The sequence below is a fragment of the Nyctibius grandis genome, chromosome 5 (assembly GCF_013368605.1).
Source record: "Nyctibius grandis isolate bNycGra1 chromosome 5, bNycGra1.pri, whole genome shotgun sequence".
NCBI lineage: Eukaryota > Metazoa > Chordata > Aves > Nyctibiiformes > Nyctibiidae > Nyctibius > Nyctibius grandis.
In genome coordinates, this window is record NC_090662.1 from 81,436,575 (window position 1) to 81,455,938 (window position 19,364).

A 19,364-nucleotide genomic window follows, 5' to 3' on the forward strand; every position below is an offset into this window, starting at 1 on the left:
ACATAAAGCTCACTCCCACAAGCAGCTGACCATTTTGGCCATGAATCAGCTGAAAGTTTAAACATGTGTTTAACGGTAAGTCGGTGGCACCAATTTCATATTCCTAAGTTAAGCGCCTGCGTAAGTGCCTTGCTGGTTCAGGGCCAGACTGTTCATCACCCAGCAGGCTGAAGTCCTTAAGAAAGACTTTTTGACTACTGGCATTTGGAGAGGAGGTCCACATTAAAATTTCTGAAAATTTGAAGTAGTGTGTGCTTCTCATACTATGACATTTTAGCATCAGACCTTTGGACACGAAATTTCCTGCAATGTAAATTTTTAAATCCCAAATGCTAATTCCACTGCTTGCTGTTGCATTCTTTCCTGCCTGCGTTAATTTTGGCAATGTCCTGATCTCCAGTGTCACAGCTTGACTAAAATTACTCCCGTAGCTGAGAACTAGCATTCACTGCAGCGATGTGTTTCCCACTAATCTGTTCTTTGCCCTTCTTTCATATGCTAGCAAATGAGGATCCATTCTGGAAGGTAGGTGTAGCAAAATTTGTGTATTATCTTTCTCATCACCGTGTAATTCAGTGCTTGCTTCTGATTATTGTAGTCTCTATCAAGGTACAAAATTGCAGTTGTCTCTTTGCATTTCATACTGTTTGTGTGAAACTCAAGCTTTGAGCCTCTTAGTTAGAATTTCAAAGAGATGAACTCTTGGGCTTTCATATGCAAGGCTTGAGTTTAATCCCTTTGTAGAATCCACTGATTGAGAAATTCCTAGTCCAGATTTGTGGTTTTAATGAAAATTTTAAGAAAAATGAATAATCATTCTAGTTTGTATAGACTAAATCTCTTCACATTGAGTTTAAAATTAAGACTTTTAGAGCAGGTAATTTCTAAAAAAAGTAATATTTTGGAGAATGATTTTTTGACAGGACTGAGTTAGAATTCAGGTTATAAACCTGACTATAACTATCATGAAATATTGTAATTAATATCCCTAAAAATGAAAATATGCTTTTGGAATTAACGAAGGTACAAATTTATTATTCTCATTCCTGAAAAAGCACTAGGAAAATTTAGGGTTTTTTGTAATGATTCACAAGCCGTGAGAGTTTCAAAATCAGTATCTCCTTTATTAAAATGGACTTAATTATACAAAGAGTAATTAACATTGCCACCAGATTAGCATAGCAATTTACTACATGGCATTGTAACTTTGTTGATGAGTCTTAGTTCATTTTATATATTGCTTCTAGACAAAGTACTAATCAGTCTTTCTGGAGAAAGGTCAGAGAGAGTCTGAAGAGAGAACAATTAGCACAAGGGAGAATAGAGGGACAGAGGAGCCCTCTAGAGGACTTCACAGAAGAGGGTACACAGCAAAAGGTTGTATCCGAGCATACTATTTTCCTAGCTGTTCTTTGAGTCAATGGGCATAAAACATGGAACTGTGCTTTTTCCCCAGAAACTTTTCCTTGCTTGCTTCCTTCTGCTTTGGACTTGAAGGACAAGTGATCCACATATTGATTTTGATCCATGCTTCAAAAGAGAGTTGCACATGGTGATGTGTGTGTTAGAGGGACACATTATCAAAACCAAGTGAAATAATTCATACGTCACAAGCTGGCTATATTAGTCAACTCCCTCCTGTGTTTGATTAGTTGGGTTTTATTTTTCTGTCTGTTTCAATTTATGGAACTGGCTCTTTTGTTTCTTTCTTTGTATTTGTTGCTATCATACATCATTATTTCTGTTGTCTTCTACAGCAGCCAGGGTGCTTTTGACAATTCAATTTTGTGTTTGAATGAGCCTGTCTGCTGCAATAATGGCTTTGAATGCTGTATAGAGAGAAGTTCTCAATGGGTTGACTTTACCCAAGCCATCCTTCTTCTCTTGCAGAATGAGATCCACCATGATGAACACTGCACAGCTTGCAAGCGTGGTGTTAACCTGCAGCCCTGTGGCACATGTCCCAGAGCATATCATCTCAACTGCTTGGACCCGCCCCTCAAAACTGCCCCCAAGGGGGTTTGGGTCTGTCCAAAGTGCCAACAGAAGGTAAGCGACATGGAGCATAGCAGGCCAAGAAAAGAAAATTACAGAGTCTAGTGGCAATTACAGAGACTTGGTGGGACGCCTCGCATGACTGGAATGTGGTCATGGATGGCTATGTCCTGTTCAGGAAAGACAGGCCGCTAAGGAGAGGTGGTGGAGTTGCTCTTTATGTGAGTGAGCAGCTAGAATGTATTGAGTTCTGTCCAGGGGCGGATCAGGAGCAAGTTGAGAGTTTGTGGGTGCGAATTAAGGGGCAGGCTGGCAGGGGTGATACTGTTGTGGGTGTCTATTACAGGCCACCGGATCAGGATGAGGAGGGTGATGAGGCCTTCTACAGGCAGCTGAGAGCAGTCTCGCAATTACAGGGCCTGGTTGTTGTGGGGGATTTCAACTACCCTGATATTTGCTGGGAGGCCTACTCAGCCAGCCATCCCCAGTCCAGGAGGTTCCTCCAGTGCGTTGATGATAACTTTCTGATGCAAATGGTGGATGAGCCAACTAGGAGAGGAGCGTTGCTGGATCTGATCCTCACTAACAAGGAGGGTCTGGTTGAAGAGGTGAAGGTTGAGGGCAGCCTTGGTTGTAGCGACCATGAGATGGTAGAGTTCAGGATCTCATGTGGCAGGAACAGAATAGCTAGCAGAATCACAACCCTGAACTTCAGGAGGGCCAACTTTGGCCTTTTCAGGCAATTGCTAGGGGAAATCCCATGGGACAGGGTACTAGAAGATAAGGGGGCCCAAGATAGTTGGTTAGCATTCAAGGACTGCTTCTTCCGAGCTCAAGATCAGAGCATCCCAACAGGTAGGAAGTCAAGGAAGGGTACCAGGAGACCTGCATGGTTAAACAGGGAACTGCTGGGCAAACTCAAGTGGAAGAAGAGGGTGTACAGATCGTGGAAGGAGGGGCTGGCCACTTGGGAGGAATATAAGTCTGTTGTCAGAGGATGTAGGGAGGCACCTAGGAAAGCTAAGGCCTCCTTGGAATTAAACCTTGCAAGAGAGGTCAAGGACAACAGAAAGGGCTTCTTCAAATACATTGCAGGTAAAGCCAACACTAGAGGCAATGTAGGCCCACTGATGAATGAGGTGGGGGCCCTGGAGACAGAGGATAAAAAGAAGGCGGAGTTACTGAATGCCTTCTTTGCCTCTGTCTATACTGTTGGAGGCTGTCCTGAGGAGCCCCGGACCCCTGAGGCCTCAGAAGAAGTCAGGATAGAGGAGGAATCTGTCTTGGTTGATGAGGGCTGGGTCAGGGACCAATTAAGCAACCTGGACGTCCATAAATCCATGGGCCCTGATGGGATGCACCCGCGGGTGCTGAGGGAGCTGGCGGAAGTCATCGCTAGGCCACTCTCCATCATCTTTGCTAAGTCGTGGGCAACGGGAGAGGTGCCTGAGGACTGGAGGAAAGCGAATGTCACTCCAGTCTTCAAAAAGGGCAAGAAGGAGGACCCGGGTAACTATAGACCGGTCAGCCTCACCTCCATCCCCGGAAAGGTGATGGAACAACTTGTCCTTGGTGCTGTCTCTAGGCACATCAAGGATAGGGGGATCATTAGGGGCACTCAGCATGGCTTCACCAACGGGAAGTCTTGCTCAACCAACTTGATAGCCTTTTATGAGGATGTTACCCGGTGGATAGATGATGGTAAAGCTGTGGATGTGGTCTATCTCGATTTCAGTAAAGCGTTTGACACGGTCTCCCACAGCATCCTCGCAGCTAAACTGGGGAAGTGTGGTCTGGATGATCGGGTAGTGAGGTGGATTGTGAACTGGCTGAAGGAAAGAAGCCAGAGAGTAGTGGTCAGCGGGACAGAGTCCAGTTGGAGGTCTGTGTCTAGCGGAGTTCCGCAAGGGTCGGTTCTGGGACCAGTTCTATTCAATATATTCATTAATGACTTGGATGAGGGATTAGAGTGCGCTGTCAGCAAGTTCGCTGATGACACAAAACTGGGAGGAGTGGCTGATGTGCCGGAAGGCTGCGCAGCCATTCAGAGAGACCTAGACAGGCTGGAGAGTTGGGCGGGGAGAAATTTAATGAAATATAACAAGGGCAAGCGTAGAGTCCTGCATCTGGGCAAGAACAACCCCATGTACCAGTACAAGTTGGGGACAGACCTGTTGGAGAGCAGCGTAGGGGAAAGGGACCTGGGGGTCCTAGTGGACAGCAGGATGACCATGAGCCAGCAGTGTGCCCTTGTGGCCAAGAAGGCCAATGGCATCCTGGGGTGTATTAGAAGGGGTGTGGTCAGCAGGTCGAGAGAGGTTCTCCTCCCCCTCTACTCTGCCCTGGTGAGGCCGCATCTGGAATATTGTGTCCAGTTCTGGGCCCCTCAGTTCAAGAAGGACAGGGAACTGCTAGAGAGAGTCCAGCGCAGAGCCACGAAGATGATTAAGGGGGTGGAACATCTCCCTTATGAGGAGAGGCTGAGGGAGCTGGGTCTCTTTAGCTTAGAGAAGAGGAGACTGAGGGGTGACCTCATTAATGTTTATAAATATGTAAAGGGCAAGTGTCAAGAGGATGGAGCCAGGCTCTTCTCAGTGACATCCCTTGACAGGACAAGGGGCAATGGGTGCAAGCTGGAGCACAGGAGGTTCCACTTAAATTTGAGGAAAAACTTCTTTACAGTGAGGGTGACTGAACACTGGAACAGGCTGCCCAGAGAGGTTGTGGAGTCTCCTTCTCTGGAGACATTCAAAACCCTCCTGGACGCGTTCCTGTGTGATATGGTCTAGGCAATCCTGCTCCGGCAGGGGGATTGGACTAGATGATCTTTCGAGGTCCCTTCCAATCCCTAACATTCTGTGATTCTGTGATTCTGTGAAAATGGGAGAAACCTCGAATTTGTGTACCACTAAACTAATCTAACCTATGGTCATAGCTTAGGGGACTACATTAGCTAAAGTAATACTGAGAGGCTTTTAGTACAGTTTGCAGCATTTGTTTCTGGTGTTTTCATCATCCTAAAGTTAGAACATACACTGAGTGTCTTAGCTTCCCTGTAATTGCGTCTGCTGAGATTTGTCCTTTTAAAATGTGTCATTTTCAGTGTTTCATTTCTTTACAGTAAAGCCACCAGATGTAGGGTTGCCAGACCAGTAATGTAGATCTCTTATAGATGAGGGAGACGGTGTCAGAAGGAGACACTGTTCACCAGTTGATCTGAAAACTGTGAGGACAACACTTCCTTTTCTTTAAATCATGTTTATTAAACACAACTATTGATCATAGTCATGTCAGAAGTGCTAATTTGTCTAGTTACTCTGAATACTACTGATTGCGTGAACAGGAAAACAATTACTAAAACAGTACAGTGTCACTAAGTTGTAGATGGAGGCTTAGGTTTTGTGCCTTAGAGTTCTTTGTGTTTAGCATTGAGATCACTGTTAAGTTCCTTGGAAAATGTCAAGGGGAAGTTCTAGTATGCAGTTGCAGAGAGCAGAGCATCCCAGGATTAGACCTGCGCAGTCATGTTTTCATATGGACCGACAACTTCTCCCATGCTGAATACATAACACTCCTGACAGTGTGGAGATCTGCTTGTCAAGAGCTGAAGAATGTCCTCTGGCTGTGGCAACAAGAAACAGAGGTTTTTTATAACCCCCTTTTATCACTGTTTGGTAGTGCTGTTTATAGTGATGTGTAAAGGAGAAAGCCCCAACGGAGACTGCTACTCAAATTATTCTCTCATTACTTTTCAGCTTGTGAATTCTGAGACAAGGACCCTAGATCTGGTCCTGCAGAGCTGTGAGACTGGAGGAAGAAAAACATTAATGTCTGTCTTTGTGGTGTTCTAACTTTTTATTGTTTCCTGGGCTTATAGGTGTTAAAGAAAGACGACAATGTGCCATGGACTGGAACTCTGGCTATTGTTCACTCCTATGTTACTCATAAAACAGGTAGGGATTAACACAGCTATTGACAAGAGATTCTCTGCTTGTGACAGGCAATGCTATTTGAGTTCTTCATGGCACTAATATTAAAGTGGTGTTGTAATGCTGCCAGGTATCATGGCATTATTAAGCAAAGGGCTGTAAGGGGCTGTGGCAGGGAACAGCGGGTCACTTTCTCTCCGTCTGCTCCTTTGCTATCTTCTCTCTTTGAGGAAGCTAAGATTGGTTTCTCGGGAACATCACTCTGTGAAGGAGGCTGTCATGAAAGTGGTGCCTTCCCGGGAACGGGGCTGAAAAGGGATTTTAAGGCAGAATCACATAAGGCTGGGAGACAGACACAGTCAGACTAGGCAGAGCCATGTAATTGCATATGTAGCACGATGCAAGATTGGTATCTCAGATACTGCAGTAGTATCAGCTCTTAATTGTTTCGGTATTATTTGGTACCACAATCATTAGTATCAGACGTTGTATGGTATCTCTGCATTGACCATCACTCTTTTTTAGTTCCCTGTTGCACTCTTACAACAGGCTGTTTGGGGCATTAGATTGTATTTATATTTGTAAGGAGCTTTGCAGAGGTCTGGTACTGTTATGATTGTGTTTTTCAGTCAGGGTTGCTGTACTACTGCCATTCCAGGTGGCTGACCTGTTCTTAAATACTATTCACATCTGTCTTGGAGACCTCCAGGACCACTTGTGGTCCAAGGATTAATTTTAATTCATCTCAAAGGTGCACTGTGGCTTTTGGGTTGTCCTGTGTTCTAGCTGTTGACATAGACACATGCATGCAAGCAGAAACTCCAGATTTATTTGGCTGTACCTTCTGACAAAAGACTAATGACACTTGAAATTCACCATTCAAAATACATGCTTCTGCTTTCTGTTGTCAAGTGCACAGTTTTGCCATATGTCCTTTCAGCATCCTTAATCTTATTGTTCCACAGTCAAAGAAGAAGAGAAGCGGAAGTTATTAAAGAGAAGCAGTGAGCTGAAGAGTGAGCATAGACAGTTAGAAGAAAAAGATCGACTGCTCAACAATGCAGTGAAGGTAGGACACCTGACTGGGGACACAGAGTCTCCTGCAGAGATGCTTATAAAGAATTTATGCTTGAAAACCTGATATTTTGTGGCTAGAAAACTATTTATGCTCCCAAGCTACAGATGTTCAAGTGTGAGTGTGTTTCTCTTTGAGGAAAAACACGTGGATTTTCTTTATGCACAAAAGCAAGCTGCTGTGGCAGGCTGAGGAGGAGAAATCACCAGAATTCCTGTTGCACGCACAATTCCCCCCAACATAGCTGTGCCTGCCTTCCTTGTAGTGCCATACACAGTTCTCATCTGTCCAGTGACTTTAAGGCAATTTCATTCTCCAGGTGAGAAGTTTAGTCACAAGCATGTCCTCCAGTGGTAGCTGTTTGGCTATTAGCTCAAAACTCTTGAGATTAGGTAGAAATAACTATCTTTATTTGTCTTAGAGGCTGGATGTTGTAACTTCCTCATGACTGGAAATGGATTCACAATCCTTTTCTCCGCGAACTCATTTCAAAGCTAAATGTTGTCTGGCGATGACTCTCACACATACTGTGCTATGAGGACCAGTCTCTGGCAATAATGAGTGGGCTGCCATAATTCCTGTCCTTCATGGGTGAAGGAACTTATTTGGGGCTACCTCACCTCAGACCCACTCTTAAGGGGTAGCAGTCTCAATAAATATTTGAAACTTCCTTACCCTGGAAAAAGCAAAGTGGCAGCTGCAGGAGTAACTGGTCACTAGTTGTTTTACCACTACAGTTATCCAGAGGAGGCATGTTAAAATATTTATCACATTTAAAATAGAGTGGAAGGAAAAGCAATAACTTATTAAAAGACATCACAGTGGGGAATATTCCCTGTGTATAGCCACCATCAGCACTAATGGAAACACACATATGTATGAAGAAGTGACTCTGGGGTACAGAATATCTTCGGTAGGTAGGAGAGTGCAGTGGGATGAGGTGTTCGGAAAAAGAAAAGCATTTGGGGATGCAGTCAGCTATCAGGTGTACGTCAGAGCCGTCAAAATCAGTAAGATTTCTATCTTAGCCGAATCAGGTTCTTTCAGTGGGCAACACTGTTTTATTTAAATGGTAATATCAGCTGATGATTATATTTATTGGAGATATATCCACTTGAAAGGAGAAAAGCAATTAAAGGTGTTCCAGCACAGAGCAGTTTCATTTCTGACATTTGCCTTAACAGAGATTTACATTAAAGAGAAAGCTCTCATACACACCACAGGTAGAATGGTATTATTTGGAAAAACAGAATGTGATTTATCCTTCACCTGAGATTTCACCTGTCTAAACCAACCTCTGACAAGCTCCACGCAGGTGCTTTTCAAACAACTTGAATTTCAAGTGAGCATTTCCCCCTTCCCCAGGACGGGAGACTACCCCTTACCCGGGGTAGTCTAGACCACAGCCAAAGAGGAGCAATCTGCAGGCAAGTAAGCAGTTTTGCCAGACCCCTGGGCTCACTGGGAGAAACAAAACAGGAGGTTTCAGATATTAGAGAGGCCACCATCCCCTTCCGTCTAGCAGGCAGGCTCAGAGTTTTGGTCTGTCACATAGTCCCCCTCAGGCCATTTGATAGTGTAAAGGATGGGATGTTGGCTGCAGCAGTATGGGGCTGGGGAGGGAAAGGAGAATTACCGATTCTTCCTTATCTCTTCTTGAAGGAGAGGAAGATTTGGGATGCCTTCGTTTGCCTCCTACTCTCACGCTCATTTTCATGTAGGTTTGAAATGTTTCAAATGATTGTGGAGTGAAGTTTGGCCACCTCATAGGAAAAAGGCTTTCTTGTGACTGAACTGGTATAACAGTAGTACCTTAGATCAAGTTTTCTGCCAGAAAAATAATGACATCATGTTTAGAGAGGTCAACTTACCTTCACAGTACTGACTCTAAAATGTGTGGCACGTATAAAATGCATCATGGTGAGGTTTATCACTCAAGCGTTTATCAATGCCATTTGGTAAGATTTTGACACCTCACTGGTGGCTTCAGTACTTCCCAGTCATACAGCTATTACAGTCCTGTGACAGTAATCTCTTTGGAGTGCAGAAGGCACTTCTGCCAGGCTGTCTACAGGATGAGATCAGAAACATCCTCTGAATGCATGTGGACTGGCATGAATATGGTTACCTTGGACAGCTGCTGCAGTGTATGTGGTGCTGGTGATTACTCCATTCGTTAAGCTGTGGTTTCGCTATCCCCAAAAGAGAATATACTTCGTTTGAGCAGGGCGTGCACGCATGACACAAAAGAATGTTTGGAGAGATGTTTGACACCAATTTGAATGTATTCTCAGTCTTTCCTTCTCTCTCCTCTTCCCTTTATTTGACAGAAATGCTTAGAGCTAAAAACCAGCCTGTTGGCCCAGCAGAAAGGGACTCAGTCATCACTGGAACGTCTCAAAACCCTCATTAGACTGATACAAAACGAGCAGATGATTCAGGTTACCATGACGACCACCACCACCTCCTCCCTGCTAACTGTCCCCTGGATCAAACCCTCCTCTGCCTCTGCTGCCATGCACAAAACCTTGCAGCAATCACAGGGTAACAACTGACAGAGCCGTCTGCGAGGGAGTGAAGGAAGGGGGCAAAAAACTTTTTACACATGCACAGAGGAGAGATTAAACTGAAACAAAGGGGAGAAGGAGCAGTCTTAGTTTTGATACGCATAGAAACTTGCAAACCAATCAGTCCAGTTTGTAGGTCGCTGTGGCAGCAGGTTTCCACGGAGCGGGTTGTGCTGCGGTTTTGTATTTGCCGAGACCTTCAGTGCTTATGAGATTTTTTTTGTTATGTTGGCCTTAATGTATCTATGACTGAGGATAACCAGGAAAAGTATGGCCAATAGGAAGCGGCATATCCTTTTGTGGGGAGCAGACAGGTTTCCAGTTCTGCTTTAAGGGGAAAATTTTCAATGCAAAGAGTTAGTGAGCTAGTAGAGAAGTAGTTGGGCTGAAAGCTATGTGTGGGAGGGAAATCGGTGAGATAACCAGAAACTGAACTACTTAGGACTCAACATGGATTCTTATCAGAGGAACAAAGTTGGCCCCATTGATTCAGGTGACCTGGAGATGGGGCCGTTTTGACCAGAACGGCATCACGGACACTCACAGAGCCTTTGAAACAAAAGAACCTTTTTTTTTCAGTATTATTAGAGTTGAGAATTGCAGATATTTAAATAAAGAAACTGTATGAAGTTAGCGTTTCTAGTAAAATATTGAAGTATTTTCATGCTGATGCTTCTGTATATGCGTTCCGAAGTATTTAAAAAAGTATGACTGTAAAACTCCTTACTTTTTTGCAGGTCCTTTTTACTTATTTTGCTATCGGTGTATTTTTCTCATGGAGTTTTTGTGCAAGATTTAGCATAAACCATAATAGTGGATATCTTTGGCAGGTTGGGGTTTGTTTTTTAAAGAGATTATTTTGGGGGATTTCTTTTCTGTTAATTTTGGATTTTTTTTTTTTTTAAAGAAAAAAAGCAAATAAATAGTCTGGGTTTTGTTTCTTGCCAGTACAGATAATATGCCAAAAAGATAACTTTACATTTTTGTACTGCATTTTTATTGTTAAAAATATGTAACATGTTTTTTTTTAATTATTCTTTTCCTTTTTTTGCTTGCAGAAGTATCTGCTGAAATGGTACAGGAAAAAAAAAACTGCCTCAAGGGGTTGTTTCTCATACTGGATAATATCAAGAGTTCTAGGGGAGGGACAGGCTGTGGAAAATTTTAAGGGTTTGTTGGGGTTTTTTTGGAACCTTGATTCCTTTTAAAGATTTTGTTGGATTTTAGCACATTTGGAAAGTGTTTAGCATTAGCCTGAGAAAATCCCAGTGCGCCTGCTTGTTTCACTAGCTAGTCTTCCTGATACTGCAAGGGTCTGCCTGGCCCCCCTGTAGGCCACAGGTCCCCCTGTCACCCTGCGGCCTGCCCGGGAAGGTAGTGATGGGCACCCCGGTTTTTCTCAACATCACACACACACCCCAGATGCCATCGTCTCTGTCATTTATGAGTTCTCCGTCAATTAGCACAACAGGTACTTAAGGAAAGCAAGAAGCCACCAGAGCACGACACAAGGCTAGTCTCCTCTCACATCAGCATATCACATGGTGCCGAATATCTTTTTTTTTAAATAAAAAAAAAAAAATCCACGAGGGACTGGCTTTTTTCCGTCGCCCATCACTAGGCAGCACATGGTCCCTTCAACCATTTTCACAACTCCGGGAGAAACTGTGCAGTACTATACAAATCTATTTTAATACACAACACTCGGTTGAACAAGATTTTTATATTCTTTTATTGATGAACAAAGTGAACTAAGTAAAACACAATTGTTATACATTGGTTATTGTATGCCAATTATGCATTCTAACGTGGCTTGCAATGTAAATGTTTTCAGGTTTAATGATTTTTTTTCCTTCTCAGACAAATTAAAAAAAAGGAAAAGTGTGGAAGGTTGAATATGTGAAGAATTTCTGAAGAAGTGTCTTGGACTGTTAAAAGTAGTTATTTTGAAAAGGGGACTGTCCAGTGGATAGTGTGCATAGGAAAAAAAAAAAAGTGTTTGTCTTAAATATGCCAATGTAGTTTTACTTCTTTATGATGCATTAAACTTGATTGACAATTTAGTGGTGTTGTCGTCATGGTGATATCTGCTGCTGAGGGGAGGCAGCGTGGCCTGCCCAGGGCCCGCTGCTGTGACCCTGTCCCAGGCCAGGCTCTGGCTGAGGCGGGGAAGTTACTGGTGCTGATTTCTCCACCGCTGTCTTCAATTTTCAGATTTAAACGATGCCAGAATGACTACAATACTTTCTGCTTTCCTTCTTCCAGGAAGAAGGTGTCCATGCCTGGGAGACATGATGGCCATCATGTCTCCCAGGCAGGGACACCTTGTCCACTCCCTTTCTTGGCTTCCCACCTCTTGGAATAATTTCCTGTCCTGCTCTTCCCTGGATCTGTACGCAGAGGTGTTGACAGTACCTCAGATCTCTCCCTTTTCCTCTTGCATCTCTCATGGATTGCGTTTTTAAAGTTTTCACCAGGATTTAAACACTGCAGTGGGCTTGGCCCAAATTGAGATGAATCGAGTCAGCTCGGGAGCAAGCCTAGGGTTCCAACATGGAAAAAAGGTTACCACAGGGTAACACATTCCTGTATGTCAGCCAAGCTGTCTGCATGTGCTCCTTACATCCTTTGAGCACATGGCAGGCAGCGTGGTCTTTGCTTACGGCAGGTTACTGGAGAGAGACTTGCTGCAGACCGAGGACACGCGGTTGGCTGCAGCAGGTCTGATGGCAGACCCGTGGGCTTTGGTTTCAGACCCACACGTTCAGGTGCTCTTCAAATGTGTGATGAGCCCATTTTATTAAGTTGTTAACTCACTGTGTAAGTCTAGTAATTAAAGAATGAGATAGGTCCCTCGCAGGAGTTGTCTGGTTTCTGGCCAGTGGAAGGGACAGAACTTCCCAATAAAAGGAACCAAATGAAGGAAGACAACATTACAGCTGCATGAAACCTACCACAGTGGCTGATGCTTATGCAGAGCAGAAGCAGGGTTGTTTTTTTTCCACCAGGGGTAGTGGAAAAGGGTATTTTTTGTTTGATTGGAGGGGTGGTTGCCTTGTCTTCACTTCCTGGCAGTGTAACCATTTAATTTTGGGCTGCAGTTCGCAGGGGGAGCTCTGCACTGCATACTTGCTTCCCCTGCAGCTACACTTCCCCCTCCTCCCTCCTGGCCCCTGCTACTGGAAGAGCACCCTGATTTTTCCTAACACTGCTTCCAATTTTAGAAGACACCTCTCCCCCAAACCAGCAAACCCAGAAATCATATGTAATCATCACCATTCTCCTTCTGCCACAACCCTAACCCCTAAACTCAGCGCTGTGCTAACAGACAGGAGCCAATTACAGAGCTCTGCATGTTGCCTTAATAATTAATGTGGTCGCAAGGGACAGGCTTACGCTAGCCTTTAATCTTTGATAGTAATTTAAATTAAGGTTTTGGTGGCGATTTGTAGGAGCCACATTAGCCTCCGTGTTCCTTGCTGTGGCACTGGGCATTGTCTTTGAAAAGAGCCATGGGGTTCCCAGCCTCCCCTCCCAAGCAAAAGTTATTTTTACAGCTATGCCAGACTTCACAGCTTCAGAGCTCTTTATTTTAACGTGACAGACTGTTTTCTGTGCGTAAGACCTTTTCACATGCTATTAGTTATCTCTCAGAGGAGCTGCTCTGCAAATAGCCATTAGAATGAAACGTGTTGTCTCCAAGCCTGTTAGTTTTATATTTGCACCTCTTCAAATGCAGTTTTGCCTACTCTTCTTTCTCTCACTGTGTCCCCTTCCTCAGAAATGAGCGGAAAAGGAAATCTTCTGTCTATTGGGAAGTAACACAGAGCGATGCCAGCCCTTCCCAGCTAGCAGAATGAGGAAGGCTGGCATGGCTTGTTTGTGTCAGGATCGCAGATGCTTTTGGGCTTCATACTCTTAGAGGGAGAAGCCACAATGGATCCACTATGCCCTAAAGGCTCAAAAATCAGGAAGCAGAGTCAAGACCCCTCAATTTTTTTATATATAGTTCATGATCACTGGCAGCAATTTTTGCACAATGGATCTAACAGTAGCGTCAGTCCGGTTAGTGGCTTCTCTTATGGTAGACCTCTATGTAAGGATGACAACACAAACTCTACAACAGCTATATTAGGAGTTTATTCTACATGCCAACGTACCCATCGCATGCTGGTTTCCTAGCAGTTTGATGGCCTATTAGGAACACTTAAACTTTTAGAAGCGTGCATTATGAACTGATGCATACATTTTGTTCTGTGTTCTGCGGGTCCTCTGTAGTTGAAAAGAGAGACATTACACTGAAATGAGTGGCAACAGCCACATCAGGTAAAACGCCATTCACTTTAATCAGGTTTTGCCAGCTGCAGCTTATTTTGCTTAGAAAATGAAGCCTGGCTTCTGAGATCAATCACTAGCGACTGACTAGTGCAAACAGAAAATGCCAGACTCCACTTCTGTAAGCTGCTTTTAAGTTCACCATAGTGAATATCATTAAAGCAAAAGGGTTTTGTTTTTTTTTCCTCCTTGAAAAAAGCAAACAAAAAATTAAATTGTCATGATAGAAGAAATACTACAAAACATACATAGGCATATAGAGATTCTAGCCAGGAAGAAGAAGAAAAAAAAAGATGCAAGTGCTCTTTGAAGTTGTTGTTTGCATTTGTACTGTCGGATTGCAGATGACTTCTGTGCTATTTAAATGCGGCAGAAATGCTACACCCCAACTTTTGATTATCAGCCTCACTAATTACGCAGTTACCACAGAAATCTTATTTCACTTTTGCGTTTAATCTTTGGGCTTGAGCTGCAGCAATAAATAACCTTTCCCCTCAATATACGTGCTGGAAGCATAGCTGACTGGCAGTCCAGTTGCTGTTGTCAAAGCAGTTTTCCAGTTGCTGAGATGTAAACCTCGCTGCAAACATCTCGGTGCTTGTGCTTTGTCCGTTCTGCGTGGGAACGGTGCTGTTTCGTTGATCGTGTATACTCCTGCCAACCGCTACGGCTGTGGCTAGACTGCAGAGCAGAAGTGCTGCCGTGATTGCGGCTCTCCATCGCCTGCCGGGGAGGTGGGCCGGCCTGGCGAGCGGGTGGTCTGGCTCACTCATTGCACTCTTGAACTCCCGCACGCTTACCTCCCTCTCAGGAAGCCGAAGGGAAATGTAAGGAGAGCCCAGGGTGCCGAGCGAGAATCATGGCTAAGGCATTGCCCTGAAAATCAGAGTGATGCTATGTTCATTATTTTCCATTTGAGGAGGCTTGAAAAAATAATTTCATGAGTGAGCCCAATATCTCTTTAAAAATTACATCTCCCCACGCCCTACACACACATTCCTCATTTTCTGAAGTGGGGAGGTTTGCTGCAGCAGCACAAGGGAAAACGAGAGATGTGCACAGCCCCAGGAAGGGACTTTGTGTCCCTGCATGTGGGTGAGCAAAGCTCCAAGCCTGTGAGCGACAGGCACTGGGCAGCACCACCAGTGAGCCCTCCTCCCTTGGTAGCCAAGTACAGGCAACCTCTAAGGTACCAGAAGAGTTAAGAGATCTTTAAACCCCCCCTCAACCCCCTCCCTCTCTCTCCATCATTCAGGGTATATCTTTTTTGTCCCACTTCCAATGTGCTTTAGGTTATTGAAACCCGAGGTTGTGGTTTAAGCTGTGGCTGCTGAAAAATAAATGGTCGTGCCATTGCTGGATGTGGACATGAGCATCCTTCACCCTGATGGGCTTTTGTGTCCCTTCACACCAGCACTTCTCAGTTGCATTCATCTGCTTCTTGGGGCCATTTCTGTTTTGTCTGGCCAGGGAAATAGTATTGCTTTCTCTCAGTTAAAAATCCAAGGAAATTAAGAAGGGGTGGCATTAGAAATAAGTGCACGAGCAGCAACTTGAGAAAAATTAAATTCTGGTGTGGATGTTACTGTTTAAAGTGCACTTGCATAACTTAGAAATTTTCTAATGGTTTGAAATTGCATCACGAAAAAATATGTGTTTAGCCACTGTCTGTGTATTACATTCTTCTTACCTTCCTCGATTACTTCACAACTGAAAAAAATAAACCAAGTCTCACCCACGTAGCTCACTTCATCTGCGGGTGCCACCTGGATCATTGCAATATTATTCCTGGGTCCCATTCTTCGACTGTGGAGGAGGTCAATGGGGCATCATTTCTAGATGCAAAGTTAGTGAACTAAATACCCAGCTTCTCTGTGGCTTGGGAGGTTCCTTGCCATGGGACTGATGATGGGCGACAGCCGCTGCAGCACGTCCATGTTGCCAGATGAAAACTGGACTCCATATCTCTGCTGGGCAGTGGCTGCAGAAGACAGAGCTGCATTAGGGAACATCAGCATGAGTCTTACCAGCTCAGGAGCTAATCTCTGTGCTATTGCCACATGATGCTGTGAAGCGCTTTTAAGCCATTCCAGTGAGAGCTTTTGCTTACATCAGTATGTTTGTACTTTACCTATGATGGATGCTCTGTTTTATTTGGCTTCTCTTAAGCTCATGGCTAGTCAAGGGAACATTTAGTGGCTTCCCAGCTGATGGTTTGAATTCACCTTGGAAGAGCTCCTAACAGGTTTAAGTCTCTAATTCCTTGTTTGTTTGTTTGTTTTTTTAAAGATCTCCCTTGCACATGGCTTTGAATGCTACCCAGGACCTCAGTGTAATTCTGACCTTGAGAAGTTTTTCAGAAAAGGACTATACTCACCACAGGGGTCCCAAGGTGTTTGCCGGTTTACTTGCCCAGCCCATCCCATCCCATTCCTACAAACTGACATCCCCACTATGCTTTGAAAGAATAAAATTTATTTTCTGTCAATTAAGCTGAAGTGTCAAACTGGGAGGGGGAGTGCCCAACATGTCCCTTCTTCCTCACGAACATTGACAGAAGCAGCAGTAGCTCCATCACTGTGACCTGTGGGGATGATTTGCCCAGATATGGATGTGACCAAGCCCCATTGGCCGTATCCAAGTGGCAAGGCTCATTTGTCTAACCCTGCTCAGCTCTGGGAGGCTCCAGTCTGATGGAAATGGCTGATTCCAAGGACTCTTCACACAACATATTTCCACATGATTTGTGTTTTGGTTTTTTTTTTTTTTTTTTTGTCCTCCTAGTGAAATTTGTCTCAGGGTCTTCAAGTGGCTGGGGAAGAGCTGGGACTGCACCAGGCACCGCTGCCCCAGCTGCTCTTTCCATCTCCCTTTGCTGAGGGGCTCCAGGGGCCTCATCCAGCCAGCACCATAGGGAAGAGAAAGACACAACCAGCCAAGAGCAGGTTGCATGAATTCAGAAAGGGCTGAGGACAGATGGACAGATGGTCCCACACACTTCCCTGACTAGTGGGCAAAAGGGGGTCTTCCTCTGTCCCTCACTGGATCTGGGCCACTGGTTCACCTACCCTCAGCTGCTGCAGCCCCTAGGAGATGCCCAAATGGTGGTGGGACTCCCTACAGCTGCAAGGAGAGCCGAGAACACACCATGGGGCTTTGCCCTCCTGAATTTTCGAAGATGAGGTTGCACGGGGCAGCGCTGGGTCACTGTGATAATTCCTCAGCCACCAGCAGTGGTCCAGCAGGGTTGTTTCTCTGCAGTGATGCTATGAGAGGGCCACATTTGCCAGCCTGAAGGGTGTCAGCCAGGGGCAGGTTGGACAGACCTTGTTTCTAAACTCAGATAACAGCCTAGAAAAAAATAAACCACATTCTACAAAAAGAAAAGAAAAAGCAACATCTCACGTGTCGTCAGGGCATAATAATAATAATAATAATAATAATAATAATAATAATAATAATAATAATAATGCTAGCAGTGCCACAGACATGCATCTCTGAAGAAAATAGTACAGAAAATAATTGAGAGCTAACCTAAAAGCTCTGCTTTCAGGGTGCTGCTCGCTGGTTTTGGTGGTGCTTCCCAGCAGTGGTGTCTCCCCACAGCCCCACTGCTCTAAGTTCACGATGAACATCAGGATTTTTTATTCAGGCAAGTTTTAAAGCACCAAGACTGAAGTTGACTCTTCTTGAAATATCAAGACCCATTCGCCAGCTGTTAGCACAGCTGGAGGAATGGATCAACCTTATTACAACCAGACTGACAGAGCACTATGCTGCGGTGCCAGGAGCTGGGGATGCCCAGCCATGCATTGGGGGAGGTCACGAGAGCTTTATGCTTCTCCTTTAGCGTCTCTGGGCAAACACTTGGACCTCTGGGGAAAGCTACAGAAAGGGCATAGCTTGCTTTTCTCTGCCAAGACAGAAACAAATTGCTGCCCTCAAGTCATCATATAAATAAATTTACCTGCTTAAGCCCTGGTTTGCTTTGGTGTCTGCAGTATGATGTGGTCAGCAGATCTCAGGGGTGGAAGGACTTCCCAGGGTCACCCTGGGACTGATGCTGACAGTGACAGGATTGACCCTCAGGGATCGACTCTCTCGGTGTGGTATCAAAGCCATCCTCCGCTAATGCCAGACATTTCAGCCTGAGAAATGCCCATTCAAGCCCGGCCAGCTGGCTGGGCACCACAGCTGTGTCACACAAGGATTTTTGCCAAGCAGATTCCTGGTGTGCCTGTAAAGCTTTGCTCCGATGTTTGTCCCCTGCCCCCTCCCAGGCCCAAGGAAAAATTAAGCATTTAAGCAGTATGTGTGGCTACATGTCTTGTCTCAAAAGTGCCAGCCCAAGCTGCTAGGCTGTTGTTTTTCCTACGTAATAAATATTAAATTCTGGGTGCCGAGTTCAGATGCTCCCAGTTGAAGGTGAGATTTGAGTCGTGCCCTTTGGCTGGCAGCACCATCCTGCTGTCAGCAGCAACTATACACAAGGCTGGGCTGCTAGAGGGACCTTATGCCAGGAGAGCTTCAGGGCTCATAGTAAAGATGGATGTACTGGGGACCTTCCCATCACAGCCTCCCCCTCTCCCCTAAGTAATGATGCAGAGAAAATATCCTACCATTTTGCAGCAGTCCTTCCCCAAGGCGCTGCCACCCTGGCTCTGAGCCCTGCTTCCAGTGCACACTGGAGCTCCGGCCCCTGGGGGCTGCGGGCACAGGCGTACCTGTGGTGGGCAGGCGGTGCCACGGTCCCGGCTGCTGGCAGCTGGCGAGCAGGGGCACCACCAGGCTGAGCCGTCGCCGCCGTTCCCATCAGCAGCAGGTGGAGATGAGCAGGCTGTCAGGCAGCCATCAGCTGCTGTGCCGGAGCCGTTCTCTGAATTCATCCTGAATTAAAAACTAATGATAGTTTTCTTTGATAGCTCGTTTTTGATAGTGCAGCCAGAGAAAAACCAGCCACAAAGGGAATTAAATTTTTTAAAAATAATTAATTTGACTCTCTTTACTAGATGATTTATGTGTATTTTCAGTTTTCTTTTTAATTTCTCTCTGTACAACATGAAGGAGTAAGTCTTTGGCAAATAAAATGATTATCAAAGTCCTGGGTGAGGCAAGATGCAGGAATGAAAAATTTCCCAGTGTGCTGATAAGAGCTTATCAGCCAGCCTTGCTCTCCATGGACAGAGAATGGAGCAAGCGGGATTAGGCCCAGACAAAGTACCTGGTTTAAAGACCAAGGCTGGCTTCATGAGAAGGAGGTTGGTTGGATACTTGCAGTGAAGGCCAGAAGCAGGATGCGCTAGTGTGTGGGACACCAAATCTGGCACAGCACTGGCGGAGACTCCTAAAGTGCTGTCGTAAAATGATTACGTTTCCCACTCACAGCATTTAGCATGTATTCACCAGAAATTTGTCTGTCCAGGTGCTCTCCCTTTCCCACCTCGCCTTCTCCTCTCCTTTAGA

At 45.0% G+C, this 19,364-nt stretch overlaps 1 protein-coding gene across 3 annotated transcripts in view; it reads left to right on the top strand.

The window, feature by feature from the left end:
- PHF21B (PHD finger protein 21B) overlaps positions 1–9,554 on the top strand; it is a 174,470-nt gene extending 164,916 nt beyond the window's left edge. For all 3 annotated transcript variants that reach the window (XM_068401975.1, XM_068401976.1, XM_068401977.1), the window contains 5 exons: positions 503–525; positions 1,891–2,049; positions 5,873–5,948; positions 6,890–6,993; positions 9,330–9,554. In XM_068401975.1, coding sequence (XP_068258076.1) covers positions 503–525; positions 1,891–2,049; positions 5,873–5,948; positions 6,890–6,993; positions 9,330–9,554 — 587 coding nt within the window. The remainder of the gene's footprint in view (positions 1–502; positions 526–1,890; positions 2,050–5,872; positions 5,949–6,889; positions 6,994–9,329) is intronic.
- The last annotated feature ends 9,810 nt before the right edge of the window (positions 9,555–19,364 follow it).